Raw genomic sequence first — 19,312 nt, 5'->3', positions numbered from 1 at the left:
TTAACCCTTATCCTCGAGTGGGTTTCAGGCCTTGATAGGCCGTGACTCTCTTGTAAAAAAAAATGTGTGACAGGTTACGGGTTTGACCAGCGAAATTATCTTGGTTCCTAATAATTAGAAGCAATAATAATCAAGCGGAAATGGCGTTAGCCTAGCGATTGAATGGTTGCAATTTTCAGAGTATAGCGCATACGCTTGAATCGACAAGTCGCATTTTTAAGATGTGCGTGTGGTTAAGCTATGCGCTTAAGAAAATGGCTGTCTTTTTTTTTTTTCCTAGCCTTTCTCGGACATTTACATCTCGTCATTTAAGTTGCGGCCGAATGAATAGATTAATTATCTTCTTTAAAAAGAGAACGGTTATGCGCGTAACTGATTGGACAAATAATGTAAACACATTTTATACGTATGAGTTTCATACATGAATTAGAATACCTGCACTGATACGGGTAAAATTGTGTTCTCAGACCAAACAGAAGACATCATTTTCATGTCGCTTTGCGGAAACTAAAAGAAAGCTATAACGTGACGTCTGAAGTTCTTATTAAAGTTTAGATAAAATCCCATTGCGTTATTTCGATTTTGGAAAATGTTGAAGATTTTAGACTTAAGCGTAAAGATTATTAAGAAAACAGTGAAATTAAGAATTTTTTTTTTTACACAGTGGTCATCACTTATCAAGGCCCGGAAGCCACTCAGAGATAAGGGTTATTGCAAGTACATTACGTTAGTGTGGAGATTTGATGAAATGTTTACTTAAGGGGGCGGTTCATTAGGAATTTGCTAACGTTGGACTTGACCATATCCAAGTTGTAGTCAGGTGGGATGCAGGCAGACGGAACAGAGTTCCACAGGCGTGCAGTTCTAAGAAAGAAGCTCTGTTCATGGAATCCACGTTTTGATTTAGGCACAGATAAAGAGTGGGGGAAATTTTTCACAGTGGATTCGGCTAGACGGATGTTTTTCGTGAAAGATTGGCGAGGGGGGACCAGAGATTGGAGTTCAGACGAGCACCTGCCATGGAAATAACGATAAAACAAGGAAAGGCTCGCAACGTCTCTTCTGTGGAAGAAATTGTTGCTTAATTGATTTTTGATGATGAACGATCAAATGTGATACAAATCTAAAATATTTTATAATTCAAATATTATGGTTCCTTAAAAATAAAAAATTAAATTCGTGGAATATTTATTAATAAACTAGCCTGGGTACTCGGCGTTGCCCGGGTGTTTGGAGGTCTGTGTTGAGCAAAAAAGAAGTGGTAGTAGAAAGGCAGCTCGAATCTGTACCGCGAAGGAGGAAAAGAATGTGAAAAGAATACGTAACGTCTTTGCCGTTGCGTCCATCGCCAAATCGGAAGTGGCGAAAGTTTAAATTAAGGCTAGTCAATCGAAAAGAGGGGATGACTTTCGAAAATATCGGCGAAAAAAGCGACCCCTCCCTGTAGAAAAGTGTCTATTTGAGGGTAAACAAATTAATGTTTTTTAGCCAATTTTTCGATATTTGTTGTCCGCAGGGTTGAGCTTCAAAGCGATACAGATCTCGTGAAAATCCATCGCCTCTGTCGAAAGTTTTAGGCAAACACACAAACAGGCATACATAGATGCATTTAAACAGATAGGTGATATTTATATTATAGATGTCTATCACTTATTGTTTTAGATATCTGATTGTTTAAGGACAGGTTTCATCGGTTTTACTACATTTCATAAAATAAATTAAACTATATATAACCCATATAATTTTTTTTTACCTTGGCAGAGTACAAAACTAACTTTGAAATTTAATAGCGAGTGTCATCTCCTTCTCACTATAGCCACTTAATCGGAAAAAGGTTACTAGTCTTTCTCTACTCTATTATAATTAAGACGATTTCGTCCTGTGAATGTTTTATATGGAGATGCATCATAAATTGGAGTTCAGTTGAGTACTTACCATTAAATTATAAAAATAAATAAATAAATAAAAATAAAACACCGTGAAAATGAGGATATTAGTCCGAATAATCCAAATAATACCGAAGTTTTTTTTGTTTTTTTTTTAATTATATTTTGTTTAATTCTAAACAGGGTTTTGAAATTGTCCAAGATGCCGAAAGAAAACACGAATACCTTTGGATGGGAAGTGACATCATGGCCGGAATTTATCTTTTCTTTCTGATTGAAAGACTTCTCAAGTTGATTATACATTGGAGAAAGGTGGGTATACTCTAAATATAGTCAGAACTACAACCTCAAATACAATGACACATAAGATCGTTAAGAAAATTTACGATCGTTTCTGCAAATAAATCATACGAGCGACGTTCCAAAAGTAATGGCTCCTATTTATATTCCGCCAGAATGGATCAGAGATGATTACAATTTGCATTGTAATGATAACTGAATTTATGTATCCATGGCCTGGACGTTTCACCTCTCTGTTGCAGATATTGACGATTTGAGACTAATAAAGTAACCGTTGTCATGGACGCGTGAGATCTGCATCATTAATTCCTCCATGTAGAAAAATTGAACCAATCAATATTCACCGTCGCCTGTCAAACATTTACGAAGCCGATGCAGCTGATTTCAACACGGTTAGGAGATGAGTTGGTCGATTTTTAAGTGGTAACAGAGATGAGAGTGACAAGGCGGACTTTTCTGATGGAGGCATTGTTCATTGCTGGAAGAACTGCATTACGAATGGTGGTGATTATGTATGAAAATTAAATTCTGGGGCAAGAAAAGTCACTCTATTTAATGGTACCACTCCTATATTTGTGGCTCTTCAACGGTTTAATTTTTTATGTTTAAAAAATAGGGAGCCTTACTCTATGAACGACCCTCGTACATCATCATCATCATCATCATCATCATCATCAAGTGGTGTCTTGCCTGGTATAGGCATTGACGGCTATGGCTCTCCATCGTTCTCTCTCTCTCTCTCTCTCTCTCTCTCTCTCTCTCTCTCTCTAGGCATTCATGAATTCATTGTTGCTCATCATTTTTGACGTTGTGTGTTTCTCGCTGCTTCTTCTTCTACCCATTCCTCTTGTCTCTTAGTGTCGAGCGTTATCGTTTTCCTATTTTACGTAAACACCTTCGACGATGGTTTCGCCTACGATGACAGCAGCGCGGTTGACAAGAATCCCGACTTGCCTGCTAAGACACCTCTCATTAATTTGTTCTATGACGACATTGGGGGGGGGCACCTCTTGCAAACCTCGTATATAGACAAGTTAAACTCCCGTCTATGCCTGACATGTCCACTAAGTTGCTAAAACTTAGTGGGCATGTCAAGCATGAATGTTCAACCGTTTTTATTTTATCGCCATTCCATTTTATAGGAAGCCACTTTGATGACCATATAATTCGTAGAAAGCATGTTTCTGGATATTGTTTACACAAATTCCTTGTTTTTCAAGCGACTACACACTATTATTTCCTAATGATTAAGAGTAAGTTTTGTCAGGGTTCAAAATAGAGTTGTCAACAGCATCTGTCCCATCGACGAAATGTTACATCCCTCTTCATGTTCTACAAGTATTTTAATGGTGAATGCTCCGACGAACTACAAACCCCTGTAACCTCCTGTAAATACCCGCGATAAACTCGACAAGCAGCAAAATCTCACCCCTACACAGTAGAGATTCCTAGATGTAAGGCCTTCTAATTTAATAGTTTCTTCCCCAGAACTGCTAGACTTTGGAACTCCCTTTTGGGATTCTTCTTTCCCAACTGTACTGACATGCCGAAGTTCAAATGTAATGTGAACAGACATCTTGCTGCTCAACTCCCTGAATAGTATCCGTGCAACTTATGGCACCGATAGTAACCCTCTACATCTAAGTGGCACTGTGCTTTGTTTGGGGTGAAAAGGGAATAATAATTAAATAAATTAATGAATAAAACACTGTGGAATTTCTGGGGAGGAGGCATTATTCGGTATGTAATAACAGGTATGTGTTGATCAGTTCCTAAATCGAAATTGTTTTCATTACTAAACAAATTTATTGGATAAATTCTTTTCAGAAAATTCCAGTGGACCGCAAAGATGAACCAGTCAGTAGCGTACAAAACTTGTCGGATATTGTCTGCTCTGTTAAACTGAAAACGCCGTCCGATATGGATACATCGAGAATGAAAGGTCCGGCAAACCATGCTTCAGCATCGCAATGTACGTCACATGCAACACATCCTGAAAACGACGAATGCGCCACTAGTAACAAACTTCACAAATCGTCGACTGAATTAGAAACACAAAAGGTAAAAGAACAATTTCATATTTTATGTACTTTCTTTTTTCTTTTTTGAAATTTTCTATCAGATGAGTCTATTAACGATCATTTGAACGTAAATTTGACATAACTATTGTCTGCATTTTGGTCTCTTACGCTGTAAAGACAATGGATATGCTCTGAAATGTGTGGGGTGAACCAGCATTAGTTAAATACTCTATAATCTACTGTACAACAAAACAAAAACATATAGCACACACACACACACACACACACACACACACACACATATATATATTTATATATATATATATATATATATATATATATATATATATATATATATATATAATTTTTATTTCCTTTATGTAAATATAGTCATATCAACGGCCTTTGTCGGAATTCAATGATTAGAATCTTTTGAAAATTTTCAAATTTGAATATATATATATATATATATATATATATATATATATATATATATATATATATCTGTGTGTGTGCGTGTGTGTATGTGTGTGTGTTTTTTTTTTTTGTTTTTTTTTTTGTACAGTAGATACCGAGATGGCTGACTGGCTGGTCTCGTTTTATTGATACTGGGCGAGAGTTTAAATGAAACACGTTTAACAAAATAGAAGCAAGTCCTACTGATGCGGGATGACGGCTAACATAGCAATATATAAACTGGCAAATCAAATTATTTCATACTGTGATTTACTGTCAGTTTCGAATCTAAATGTACTTGAAACAAATTCAATGAGTAAAAATATCCCGTGCTGAGAGCCTTTTTGTCAGATAATACCTCGTACACACACACAGACACACACAGACACACACACACACACACACACACACACACACACACACACACACACGCGCATATATATATATATAAGTGAATTTAGTTTACAAACAAATGGCTACACATAAGCATACATGTTTTAGCGAAAACCCAGTAAGGGAATCGCTTCGTCAGGCCAAGGACAACTTTGGCTGTTTCAACTCAAACATTGCCTATTTATAACTAGGACTACATCATATTTAAGTGTAAAGGGGAAGACAGGACCTAATATACTTATGATGTACATATTACAGTTGAATATAGCCGTTCCCTTTTTTAAAACTTGGGTTCCTATTCTACACAACTTACCTACTGAACTAGGAATTTACTGATAATATTGAAACTCTACCTGAAACTCTTGACGCACTATAAATTAAAGAAAAAAAAAATTCATATAATTAACATAATGGATTATCACATTTTAATGTATATATTTTCTATTTAGGTCCTGTCTCCCCCTTTACACTTAAATATGATGTAGTCCTAGTTATAAATAGGCAATGTTTGAGTTGAAACAGCCAGAGTTGTCCTTGGCCTGACGAAGCGATTCCCTTACTGGGTTTTCGCTGAAACATGTATGCTTATGTGTAGCCATTTGTTTGTAAACTAAATTCACTTATTTTGGCTCTGTCTAAACATTGAGCACTCTTTTGGGTGACACACTTACATATTTTGTTTTAAACAAACAAATAATTACTACCAATACAATATATATATATATATATATACATATATATATATATATATATATATATATATATATACGATGTGTGTGTACAAATATAGATTTAGATATATATCAAATAGGAATTTAAAAAATTCGGTTATATAGGGCCTATCAGCATTTATGAAGCTTAATACTACATGTGGATCATACCAGATTAAAAATTGAAAACAAAATAATATATATATATATATATATATATATATACATATATATATATATATATATATATATATATATATTTACCAAAATGATCCAAGATGGTAAAATTAAAGTAAATTATGAATATTAAAGAATTAATATTTATAAAATTATCTCAGCCAGATATAAAAGCTCGATAAAACAAAATAGGAAATAGAGCTTATAATATGAGCAAATAGTTAATAAAATATGTTAAAAAACACTTTTAAATGAGTTAAAAGCATATTTAATCTGAAAAGGAAACACTAGATAAATGGATAGTCCTTAATCCGCGGAGTTTCGAAGAAATACTCTCCTTCTCATCAGAGGGTAGGAATTAGAAAAATGCGGGATCGGATTTTGCATGCAGAAGTATTTGATGAAACAACAAGTAAGTCAAAGATCTTACTTGAAAGCAAAATAAGTTAAGCAGAGGGAATATGGTAAAGAAAAGGGTGATTACACATGAATGGATAGTCTGGTGGAAGATAAAAAAATCCAGTGACGGTAAAATCCAAATGTAAAACTTCAAGAAAGTTAAAAGAATTTCCATTTGTACAAGTAAAATCCAAAGACATCCCGTAATTGGAAGAAGATGGTCCATAATCATCCAAAGGCAGAAATCCATGGAATAATTCCCAAAAATGTGTACAAAGAAAACATAAAAAAATGATAAATTTAAATATAAAATAAAGGGAAAAAAGTCCAAATGACCCAAACAGGAAATGTTAAAGGCGCGAAAATATATATAGGGCAAAATAATATAGGTCAACTGAAATGTACAGGTCATCACTTAAAAAATGTCAGCAAGAGTTGTTAAACGACACTAAAAGGAACATAAAAAGGATAATAAAATAAATAAATAAATATATAATAAATAAATAGAAAATAAAGAATAAATAAATAAATGAAAAAATAAAATATAATAAAAAATAAAATATAATATATAATATAAAATAAAATAAGAATAAAAATAAAAAATAAAAATTATTTAAGGGGAGAAGATGGCCGGTATCTGCAATTTCAGGTAAAAAAAAAAAGTAAGTAAATTCATATAGTAAAATTTAAGTAAATATACATACAAGATATGAAAGTGTGGGTAGATTGATATATTAGATAGATGGGAAAGTTTAAAGAATAAAACAGAAAATGCAGAAAAAAAACCGGCCATGCAAAGAAGAGATAAAGAATTAAAATAAAGGATTATTAAATTATAAAGTATTAAGAAGTATGTTGAAAAACGATAAAGTTAAAGAAAAATATTTTATATCTATATAAAGGGTAAAAGTAATAACTATGTAATTTCAAAATTGCCATAATTAAATTTGGACTTATGTTTACAGAAAGAGATCTGATGAGAAGGAAAGTATTTCTTCGAAACTCCGCGGATTAAGGACTATTCATTTATCTAGTGTTTCCTTTTCAGATTAAATATGTTTTTACTCATTTCAAAGTGTTTTTCAACATATTTTATTAACTGTTTGCTCATATATATATATATATATATATATATATATATATATATATATATATATATATACAATGTGCGTCACAGAAAACGGATGTTTTTGATTCACCATTTTTCACATGTTCACGACTCCACGGTAGCATGAGGGTAATGAATTGAAAAGTAAAGCAATTCAGAATCAATAACTAAAACAAAATTTGACATTAAACATAAACAAATAACAACAAACTAAACGGTATCTTAGTCATATTTAAAGACTACCTTCCTCACCCCTATCTCTTACTCAAGGAGAGCAAGGACCGGTATGAAAACATCTGTTTCCTGTGACTCATCCAGTATAGAGATTTATTTATCTTCTATACCATCTAATACTACCCTTCCACGTCTGCTTTCATTTTCTTTCATAGCTTTATTGACTCAATGTATTTCCCGATTTTTGAACGTCATGATTTCTTTCCACCTTTTATACTTATTTCATCATTTCATTGTCTTTTTTTTGTTTTTTTTAGGAGATCATTTGTCAAAATGGCATAACAAACCATGAAGAAATGCCTCCCAAGAAACCAATTCGAACGGTTGCATGGATGATTGTCTTTGGCGATGGCTTCCATAACTTCATCGATGGTCTCTCAATTGGTGCAGCGTTTACGTCCAGTATTCTGACGGGAGTGAGTGTATCCGTTGCTGTCATCTGTGAAGAGCTACCGCATGAACTAGGTATGAATAACGTTTATCTATCTCGAATTGATTCTTTTTTTTGTTGCTGTTTGTTTGCTTTTTTTTTTTTTTTTGCACTCACCTTCACCCCAAACAAGGCATATTGCCACTTGAGCGTAAGGGGCTACTAATTGGGGCCATGCCTAAAAAGATTAATACATTAGTACATTTTGGGAAGCAAGTAGCAGGAAGAGAATTCCAAAGTCTAGCCGTTCTAGGAAAGGAGATATTAGAGTAGAAACCTTTCTAACATGTAGGAACCTCTACAGTGAAGAGGTGTGATTTTGTTGCTAAGGGTTTTGGGGGGATATGAACGTCGAGAGGGCACATTTGCAATGAGTTCATCGGAACATATTCCATTAAAATATTGTAAAACAGGTAGAGGAATGCAACATTGCGGTCGGTGAACAGGGGTTGGAGCCTAGTTGGCAAATTGGGACCTATTAGATTGGGAACCCTTTTGGATCCGATTGGCATTTTCAAGTGATAGTTTTCTGAGGATTGATGGGTCAGTTCCCGGGTACTGGTGTCAGTAAAATGTAATTAACAATTTCTTAAGTTATCCACCAGTCATATCGGCGGAAAGCAATAGAAGTTTATCCTTGTGGATTAAGTAAGAGGTTTCCTTTAAAATCTCTATACCTAAGTTGTGAGACTATAATCCAAGATGAGAACAGTAATATGAATAATACAAACAATAACAATCCTCATCTGAAAATATCTCGAAATACTAAATATGATAAACTAAATAAAGTTGCATTTTTTGAAATATGAAATGTATCACACTAATTTATTAGTCACATAGACAAACACCAATTTTCTGAAAGTTTGACCGTATATGTTTATTATACTATAAGGCGGCCCCCAAATTCTTCCCATGACTTTTCAACCAAGGTGCCGTAAAGAATATGCAACGGTTTTATTTTACCGTCGTTCTTATTATGTTGGATGCCATTTTGGTTATTGCCGCATCAGTAAAACCTGTTATCCGGTATGAGCTTTAAACTGTCATAACAAAATATGTAAATACCCCCATTTGAAGATCCTGTGGAGAGATGCAACTTTACAGATCGTCGAACATCTGGGAGCATGAAACATTACCATAATATCAAACGGAAAGATCATAGTGTCCGATGACAAACACATATAGGCGGGTAGATACATAAAAGACAAAACCATTAAACCAGACATTGTAATATGGAACAAGCCTGAAAGAACAGCGCTCATTATTGATGTCACATTCCCAAATTACTACGGTCTTAATGGAGCTGAACACGAAAAAATAACAAAATCTCAGGACCTAAAAAATGATATAAAAACAATATGGTCTCTGAAAGAAATACACATTATACCGGTTGTAATAGGAACAACTGACCTAATAAAAACCTTAATAAATACTTGGAAATAATTCCTGGAAGACCAAGTTGTAACGAAATATAGTTGGCAACGTCTATTCTTAAAAGAGCCTTCAGATATGAATCGAAATCTTGATGAAATCTTTTGAAACTAACTGAAGTAATTTTTAAGTGACAAAATACAACACATTTAATCATTAATTCATTCTACATGCATGCAATCTAATCATATTTGATACAGGATAAATATATGCTTCAATTGCGAGTCATTTTTGTTATCACTTCATTTAGATTTGCTCTTCGCAAGAGAGAAAGAAATGTGACTGTTTATGACGACTATATAATCTCTTGATTAAGGAAAAGGTGGTTCTTTGCTACGTGTGGAAATTTATTCGACGATCAATACGTGTTGTAGTCTCATCTGTGTTTTTTTGTTTACATGGAACACACTTTTTTATGATATTAGTAAATTGTGTGAGGTGTAATGGGTTTCACACTCACTAAATCTTAGCCTCCCACAGTTTGTGCCCTGTCGAGATACATATCCTCAAGAAACATGTTTAGCAACAAAATCACACCCCTTTACTATGCAGGTCCCCAAATGCCAGAAAGCTTTCTACTCTAATAGTTTCTTCTTTTGGGCTGCTAGATTTGAAATTCCCTCCCCGTAACCAACTTCCCGACTGCACAGAAGTGTAAATGTAATGTAAAACGACATCTCGCTCATTTCCCCCAAATATGATCCCTGTTACGTGCAAGATAAATGTCTATGGGTAGACAGAACTTATATTGAAAAAAAAATAGGAGTTTAAGAGATAAAAATGTAATTTATTGAACAGATAAACAAACGGAAACAAATATTTACAAAAACGGTGTAAGGGAGGTAACTTAAGTTATTTGTTACGAGTTTTCAAATAATAATAATAATAATAATAATAATATTAATAATAATAATAGAGTTTGATAAAATGTAATATATTTTTACTTTGGTCAGAATATAAGATCAGAAAACCCAATATTTACGAAGTGTCTGTTTATTTTTTAGGGGAGTTTGCTTGTTTCAGGAAACTCCTTGTGATCAGATTTTATCTCAAGAAATTAGCTGAAGTCATAAATAGTAGAAATGTCGCTCAAACTTAGCGTTCCTTCTCAGAGCTTATTTAATAACTCAAGTTATGATGCTATTAGTCATGCAGAGTTGAACCTTCTAGAATTTCCAAAAATGGAACACTTCGACTTTGGAACCTTTCTAGACTCCCCGAAAGAAGAACACTTTTCTGTTCTATTTTCAAACCCCTACAGAGACGCGTAAAAATAATATTTTTATTTTCTACTTGTAATTTATTTTAATATTAAAAGTTTTATATTATTATATATTATATAATATAATATATACATATAATTTTATGTAATAATGTTTATATTTTGATATATTATAATACTAATTTTTTATTATTTTTTACATTTATAAATATTAATTTTAATATTTATTTCATAATATTATTTATATAGTAAATTGTAAGTTCTTGATATTTAAACAGAAACAGTGTCCTGTCATGGCAGTCCAAAAGTAGTAGTCCGAGTGATGTGCCTCGTTCGGTGTTGACATGAGTAGAAAAAAAGAGAATCATGTCTATTAAACAATCCCCAGAACTGAAGAGCGCCATTATAGCACAAATCAAGTTAGTGCCAACAAAGATTATGTCACAGTTGTTGAATATTTTACAGGTCATATCCAGATGTGCTTATCGTTGAATGGTGATAAAATTAAGGCTGTTGAAGATTCATAACTGAAATTTAATGGCATGTCAAGAAGAGAATGTAGTTTATTTGTAGTAAATATTGTTTGATTGCATAAAAGATTACGAATTTTAATGAAACATACCATGAGTTGCATTTACGTGGGTCATCCTGGATTGAGATTCATTTTGTGTCACAGAAAGGCAGACACACAAGTCAGAGAGAGAGAGAGAGAGAGTCTCAACGTTGGTTTAAGTGAGTTTCCCTAATGATGGAGGTCTGAGCAGAGCTGAAAGGGTGAAACAGACCAATCAAGTGAAACAGAATAAAGATCTCATGTATGATATGAAAAGAAGCTGGAATCTTAGGGAGATATCAATCATACCAGTTATCATAGGTGCTACAGGGCTTATAAAGGAGAACCTGAAGTCCTACCTTACTAATATTCCTGGTGATCTAAGTGCAAAAGACATCCAGAAAATTGCACTTAAGGGAATAACGAGGGTACTAACAAGAGCTCTCGGTCGGTTTCAATAAAAAACAGGGCAATGTTGGCAGCTAGTTTGACTACCCCATACTCAACGTTACAATATTCAAAGGAAGAATTTTTAAAAAAAATAGACAATAGCATTCAATAAAAATATATCAAAATGTAAAAGTTAAAGTTTGCATTTTAGATACATTCCCCAAATTGAAAATAAAATATAACTAAAATTGGAAAATTCCCAAGTTAAGACTGCCAGACGATTAATTGCCCATCCCTATGTTAAGAACGTTTATCTATTTAGAAAGCCATTCTTAGAGTGGAGAAGATAGGGATTACACTTTGTATAGCGCTTTGAAAGTCATTTTCGGTTTAATTTAATTTTATTTATTTAATATATTTTGCGCTTTTATTGAAACTTGAAACTGATATCTGATTGGATCATCGCTTCAGCATCTTACGGCAGCTTACATGATACCAAGGCGAAGTTTTCGAAAATTGGGTCATAAACTAGATAGCAAAATACTAATAATATGTTAATCTGAAATTGAAACTTTGCGAATTTACATAATACCCTGCTTATGCCTTCTTTAGTCAGTTCATACGTTACGCTTGGAAATAAGCCAACTATAATTTTGGAATGACAAAATGCTTTTAAAAAGAAAAAGGCATAATTCGCAAAATATTACTTTGAAGAGGTCAATTCGGTGATCCTGGGTGACAATATGAGAGCTATCTTCCGTTGATGTATTCGAATATCATTCTAATAATATATGATTATTGTTGCATTCGTGTGAGAGAGGAATTTGTATTATTTTTGACAAACAGCAGTTTTTCATTGATGACAGTAGTAAGCGAAATGTTATTTAAAACGGAGTCATTCGAAAGAAACAAAGCAAACAAATGGTCTGGCAAGATGTACTGAACTGAGAGCGTAGATTTACAATTGTATTTTACAGTGTGGTTTTATTATTTGTATTGAACTATGTAGCTTAATATTACTTCCTGAGTATTTATTTCTATTTATTAATTAATCTCATTTAGGTCAGTTCTATATGTCCAAGCACAATGGAAACTATTTTCATAGAAATATTAATAAAGTCATATTTGCTGTGTGTCAGTGGTTTCTTTTTGTAAACAAAATATAAGCTGCATAAAAACACATTTCTTGATTTAATATATTCCTTATCCGATGGAATTTCCATGGTTCCGTCTATTAGTCTTTAGTTTTAGGGGTTTTTTTGTTTTTTTTTATTTGGGTTGTTTACCTAAAATGCAAACTTTAGCTTTTACATTTTTGCATATTTCTATTGGATGTCTTTGTCTATTTTTTTTTTATTCTTCTTTTGAAGAGTGTAATGTGAGTGAGTATGAAGCAGCCAAACCAGCTTCCAACATTGCCCTGCTTTTTTATTGAAACCAACCGAGAGCTCTTTTTAGTATCCTCGTTGTTCCATTACGTGCAACTGAATGTTTTTTGCACTTGGTTCGCCAGGAATATTAGTTAGGTCACAGAAAGGCAGACACACAAGTCAGAGAGAGAGAGAGAGAGAGAGAGAGAGAGTCTCAACGTTGGTGTAAGTGAGTTTCCCTTATGATGGAGGTCTGAGCAGAGCTGAAAGGGTGAAACAGACCAATCAAGTGAAACAGAATCAAGGCCTCATGTATGATATGAAAAGAAGCTGGAATCTTAGGGAGATATCAATCATACCAGTTATCATAGGTGCTACAGGGCTTATAAAGGAGAACCTGAAGTCCTACCTTACTAATATTCCTGGTGATTTAAGTGCAAAAGACATCCAGAAAATTGCACTTAAGGGAACAACGAGGGTGTTATGTTGGGGCGTACCTATATGTAGCAAGTAGAATCATTTGATTGGATAAGTAAAATAGGATTAGGCAAACTACAAATTATTAAGGCAGTGGGTTTTACGATGCCAATACATGAGTTCGAATCTTACTTATGTTTTAACTGAATACATGTTTTCTTAATTTATATAACATAATATTTTTAAAAATCTATATATTAATTCCGTAGCACTTTTAATGTATATATGTACGTTTGTCACGGTTTCCAGATTATTCGTTCGGGAGATGCTATGTATTAAAAGGAGGATAAAAAGTTATAACATACTAAGAACTTTATATGAATATATAGATACGCTAATTTAATGTTCGTGTATATTATCACCTTCTGTTTTCCTTTTTTAATAAATAGGATCTCCCAATCATCGAAGACTCAATTTAAAAAAAATAAAATAACATAAAAATAAATGATGCCGCTTTTGAGTCGTATGCGAGACTAAAATATATCTTCTTGGTCTTCTGGATAGGATCCAAGGGTGATATCTTTTCTGTTTAAGGATGGTATAATGATATCGTGAGGTTTCCGTTCGCGCCGGGCGTCCATAAAATGGAAATATGTCAGTACCTCCTATAAGGATATTGACGATAAACTGTAAAAACAATGTGTTCTGACATTACATGAATCATATTACTTAGATAAATAATTTTACAGTTTTAACAGAAGAGCTACAATAATATCGCGGGGTCTACATCCACGCTGAACGTCCACAGAAGGCCCAGCAACAATATATAACATATGAAAGATGCCGCTGTAAAATTTCCACAATTTCCGCTAGTATTATATTAATAGTTTGTTAAACTATGTAAAGTGTTTGATGATAATTTACAAAACAAGTAGATATTAAGCATATCAGGCATTACGTACAAAGCGAATTATTTTTGCTTGAAGACATAATTTTTATTGATTTTATCGATAAGAATATTACATAAATGCACAGGAATTCACTGTTTGAAACGCTTGTTTATAATTTAAGATTTAACGGTTAGAAAGACCCAACGAGGATGAGTTGTTTTTAATAAATAGCCAGTTGTTCATCTGATTTGTTCCCCTTTTTTTCTTTTTTCATTTTCTTCCGTATATATGCCATGGTACTGGTTAGTCCTGGCATAACTTGAGATGTTTGAAGTTAAGTCAAAATGATGTTTATATGCCTTATTACAGTTTTTTGCCGTCTGTCGAATGCGTGTGTCAGAGGGACAAACTTTCAAATGTCCTTAATGTAAATATTTTATTGCCCGAAAATTAAAAAAGAAAAAACAGGTTTCAATTTTGTTTTTCCTAAATAGCAATAGTTATTAAAAACAACTTCACACTTGTTTCTAACTGTTACATCTTCATGCATGAATGCATTCGTCTTAGTTACTTACTCGCAAATATTAAGTAACGTGTTGTGTTATCGCAAAGTTTCACAAATCGTTTTTTCATACTAGCTACGAGGGGCGTGCAATGCCCCTGACCCACTTCCCATAGAAGTACAGCAACGAAACTTGGTGCAGTTATTAGTCTTTCTCTACATAGGAACCACCCAGAGTTATGCATTTCTCCCATCGTTTGATGCAGCTCTGGGGACCGCTTTTGTAGAACACCCTAGGTTGGTCATCCAACCACGACGTGACTTCAGAAATCAACGCTGCATCATCTGGGAAACACTTTACTTTCAAAAACAACTTCATGGCTGGGAAGAGGTGAAAGTTAGACGGTGCAACGTCAGGAGGGTAGGGAGGATGGGGAAGGATTTTATAACCACACGCCAGTGCTTCTGATCTGGCGACATGCGAGTTGTGGCCCGGAGCGTTGTCCTGCAGGAGGAGGGTATCTTTGCTGATCTTGCCCCGCCTCTTGATTTTGATAGCTTCCCTTAATTTCCTCAAAAGTGAAGCATAATATGCTCCTGTAATTTTGGTACCCTTTGCCAGGAAATCTATCATCACTACTCCGTCCTGGTCACAGAAGACTGTGAGCATGACCTTGCCAGTAGAGGGCTGCATTCTTTCCTTCTTTGGAAGTGCTTCCACTGCATTAACTGGGCTTTGGTCTCTGGATCATAGTGACTCATCTTCTTGGCACATCTCAAAATTCATCCTCGAGGACTCGACGCATTCTCGCTTCTGGAATAGTGTGAGCAACCTGAGAATACATCTGGCAGATACCTTATGCACATGCAAATGGTCATGAATGATAGTTTCCACAGATCCTGTACTAATCTTGACATCTTGTGCTATTTGGCGAATAGTAATGCGCCGATCTTCCAAAATGGCAGCCTCAACTTGACGGACAGATGCCTCATTTATGGCAGAAGGGGGATGCGACATAATCACGTTGACACACCGATTCTCGTCAGATCACCGAGGTTAAGCAACGTTGAGCCTGGCTAATACCAGATGGGTGACCATTTGGGAATTCTAGGCACTGTATGTGCTCTCCGTTTATCTCGGCATTGTTTCCAGTCGTCTTGTACCTCAACTTGCCACTAGTATGCAACAATTTTGACTCAGGAGAGGCGTGGTTGAAGATTGCGCTACTCTTGCCACACAAATTTTACGCACAGGCACCCTTACAGTGGGTATCCATAGTCTGTCTGAAGGAAGCCATTGGTGGTTGACAAGGTGTCTTGTAATTATTAAAGAAAACGAGCTTAATCTTGGCAGGATTAAACGTTACCATCCATTTTTTGCCCTCATTCCCTTACGAACTGGTGTTCTAGGGTTTCTTCCATTGCCTTGGATATATGTTCATTCGTTTTTCTCTCGTGTCTGTTATAGAACGTGGTGTCATCAGCAAATATACTTATCTCAGAGACAATTTTATCAGGAAGGTCATTTATGAATATCAGGAATAATAAAGGTCCAAAGATCGACTCCTGAGGTACACCCGCATTTATATCATATTATTCAGACGTACGACCATCAAGGACAACTTGGATTCTTCTCAAATTTAAGAAGGGTTTAATTACGTTGAGTATTTGTTCAGTAATACAATAGGATCTGATTTTCATGAGAAGACCATCGTCACATACTCTGTCAAAAGGCTACTACCATCCCCTCCCCTGCCTTATCCAGTGCATGGTATATACGTTCAGATATTACAGTTAGAATATCTGATGTAGAACAGGTTTGCGTAAATCCATATTGTTGGTCGGATAGAAGTTCAGCAACTATAAGGTGGTGGACTAGAGCTTGATTATGGACTCAAATATTTTGGCGAAGAAAGGGAGGAGGCTAATGGGGTGATAATTTAATGGGTCAATTCTTTCACCAATTTTTTTGTAAACTGGTACCACAGAAGCAATGGCGGTGTCTAAGTTTTATATATCATATACTTGAGAAGGGGAGTGATTTTCAGATCATCTGGTATGGTTTCTGTCCACAAGGGAAAATCATATTATATCTATAAAAGTGAGAATGTGTGTTTCAGTGAGAATAATTCTCAACCTATATTCTGAACGAATTATTGATCTACGAATTTTGTATATAGGGTATTCAGACATGTGGAACACTTTTTAAACGGCTGCTAATAACGGAAATTTTATTATGACGTCCAAATGAAGGTTATCTCATTGCACAACAAGAAGGAAAAAACGAAAGGATACTACGATAAACAATTTTTTCTAATAAATGGAAAGGTAAATATAGGGAGAAAGATATAGTCAGTTTTATGTTCACCAAAAACAGTGTCTGCCAAATTAGTCCCTCTTGCGGTTCTCAAAGAACTCCATTAACAATACTGTAAGGGATAGTAGGGGTAATAATATAGGTGTAGTCAGGGCTTACTGCGTGTCAAAAAACTTAAATAAAACACATCAACACTTAATCTTTTTAAAAGAGGGTGTATGTAAATTACCTTCCTTGCACCATTAACTTAAATGTTCTCATTCGAAAAAATGTCAATCCTCTTGGTTCTGTAATCCAAGAAAATTATCCAAATCTTCTGTGGTGTAATGTATTTCTATAGAAGATTTCTTAGTTCCTTTTGACGTGAATTCTAACGCCTCACTGGCGCAAAAAAAAACAAAAAAAACGGTCAATTCTTTTTAAACTTTGACCTCTATTATGACCCTTTAACATTTACTGTTTGGGGCTGAAATGAAGTTATTAAGTTAGATCTTTTTTTACAAGACTAATTCTAGGCCTTAAAATAGTTCTTTCTTCCTCGGTGAAGAGGCCGTTGTAATTTCGTTTACAACTGATTTTTTAAACAATCATTTCTGACTAATTCTGTGTCGTCTTCCTTGACGAATCCCGATTGAAGGAAAAGAAACCAAACCACTGGTTTCTCTTGTTTAAACTTACGATTTTTAACGTCTTTTCTCTTGACGCTGGATAGCGAGCCGACTTCTTTTTTTTTCTTGTTCAAACTTGCGATGTTTAACGACTTTTCTCTTGATGCGGGATAGCGAGCCGACTTCTTTTTTTCTTGTTCAAACTTGCGATTTTTAACGTCTTTTCTCTTGACGTGGGAAAGCGAGCCGACTTCTTTCTCGTGTTCAAAACTTCCAACAAAATGGCGCACACGTCTCCTTTTATCAGTCGAAACGCACGGATTCAACACGTGAAATAACAAGCAGTAGCAGCACAAGATACACAAAGAAAGGGGGGGTAAAGAAGGGGAGCGAGAGAGAAGGAAGGACAAAAGGTGGAAAATAAAATTTCTACACTAAGAGGTCAAAATTGAGAAATTAGTACGGGTGAGTGATCGGATATTTATCTGTTTGTCAACTATTTCACGAATACGTATACATGAATCGTTCACATTAACAATTACTTATGTTAAGAATAAGTAAATTTGAAAAAAAAACTTTTAAGGATCATATCAAGCTGACCTAATGGTTATCGTACTTAACTCACTCTGTTTAGGTTTTGGTTTAGATCTCAGCTCGAGTATTTTGTTTACTCATAAGAATTGAACTGTTTAGAAATTACATAATACTTGCAAGCATGTGCTTTAATTTGGTTCCTTTTTTATTCTTATTTTTTTAAGGGAATTTACCGTTACGTTTAATGCATACGGTATTCCAGTTTCTAATACATAAGACTTTTGCATTAACTAAAATAAATTTATGCGGATCGATCGAGCAACGCCAACCGGCCTGCTAGTATATATATATATATATATATATATATATATATAAGGGAAATTGTCTGTCTGTGTGTGTGTCTGTGTGTGTCTGTGTACATTTCCCTATGCAATAACTCTATCAATTTTTAGTCTACAGACTCGAAGTTTGATATACAGGGTACTGAGATTTGGGAAAATCTATGTGATCGGTTTTTGGCCAGAAATTGTGCGATTAAGGTGTCAAAGTTCAACGATTTTACCTTTGAGAACTCTACCAAACTCCTCCGAAAATTTTGGGTCTACTCACTTGAAATTTGATATGCAGGGTATTGAGATTTGGGAAAATACATATGATTGGTTTTCGGCCAGAAATCTGGCGATTAAGGTGTCAAAGTTCAACGATTTTTCCTTTGAGAACTCTACCAAACTCCTCCGACAATTTTGGGTCTACATACTTGAAATTTTGGATATAGGTTTCTTGGACATGGATCTAACTTAATAACTTTATGCAGCCCAAAACAGTAAATGTTAAGGGGTCATAATAGAGGTCAAAGTTTTAAAAAATTGACCTTTTTTTTTTTTTTCTCAACATACACCTCCAAATATGCGGGCAACGCCGGGCACCCATGCTAGTATATATATATATATATATATATATATAT

The 19,312-nt window shown here is 34.5% G+C and overlaps 1 protein-coding gene across 2 annotated transcripts in view; it reads left to right on the top strand.

Moving 5' to 3' along the window:
* The window catches only part of LOC145292924 (metal cation symporter ZIP14-like), an 86,824-nt gene that overhangs the window by 19,611 nt on the left and 47,901 nt on the right, over positions 1 to 19,312 (top strand). For both annotated transcript variants that reach the window (XM_080139091.1, XM_080139092.1), the window contains exons 4-6: positions 2,070 to 2,198; positions 4,014 to 4,247; positions 7,942 to 8,149. In XM_080139091.1, the coding sequence (XP_079995217.1) occupies positions 2,070 to 2,198; positions 4,014 to 4,247; positions 7,942 to 8,149 (571 nt within the window). The remainder of the gene's footprint in view (positions 1 to 2,069; positions 2,199 to 4,013; positions 4,248 to 7,941; positions 8,150 to 19,312) is intronic.

This window comes from Euprymna scolopes, chromosome 14 (genome assembly GCF_053919585.1).
Source record: "Euprymna scolopes isolate OS-2025 chromosome 14, ASM5391958v1, whole genome shotgun sequence".
Classification (NCBI taxonomy): Eukaryota; Metazoa; Mollusca; class Cephalopoda; order Sepiida; family Sepiolidae; genus Euprymna; species Euprymna scolopes.
Note: the sequence above shows the minus strand (reverse complement) of the source record. Positions and strands in the feature narration are given on the sequence as shown.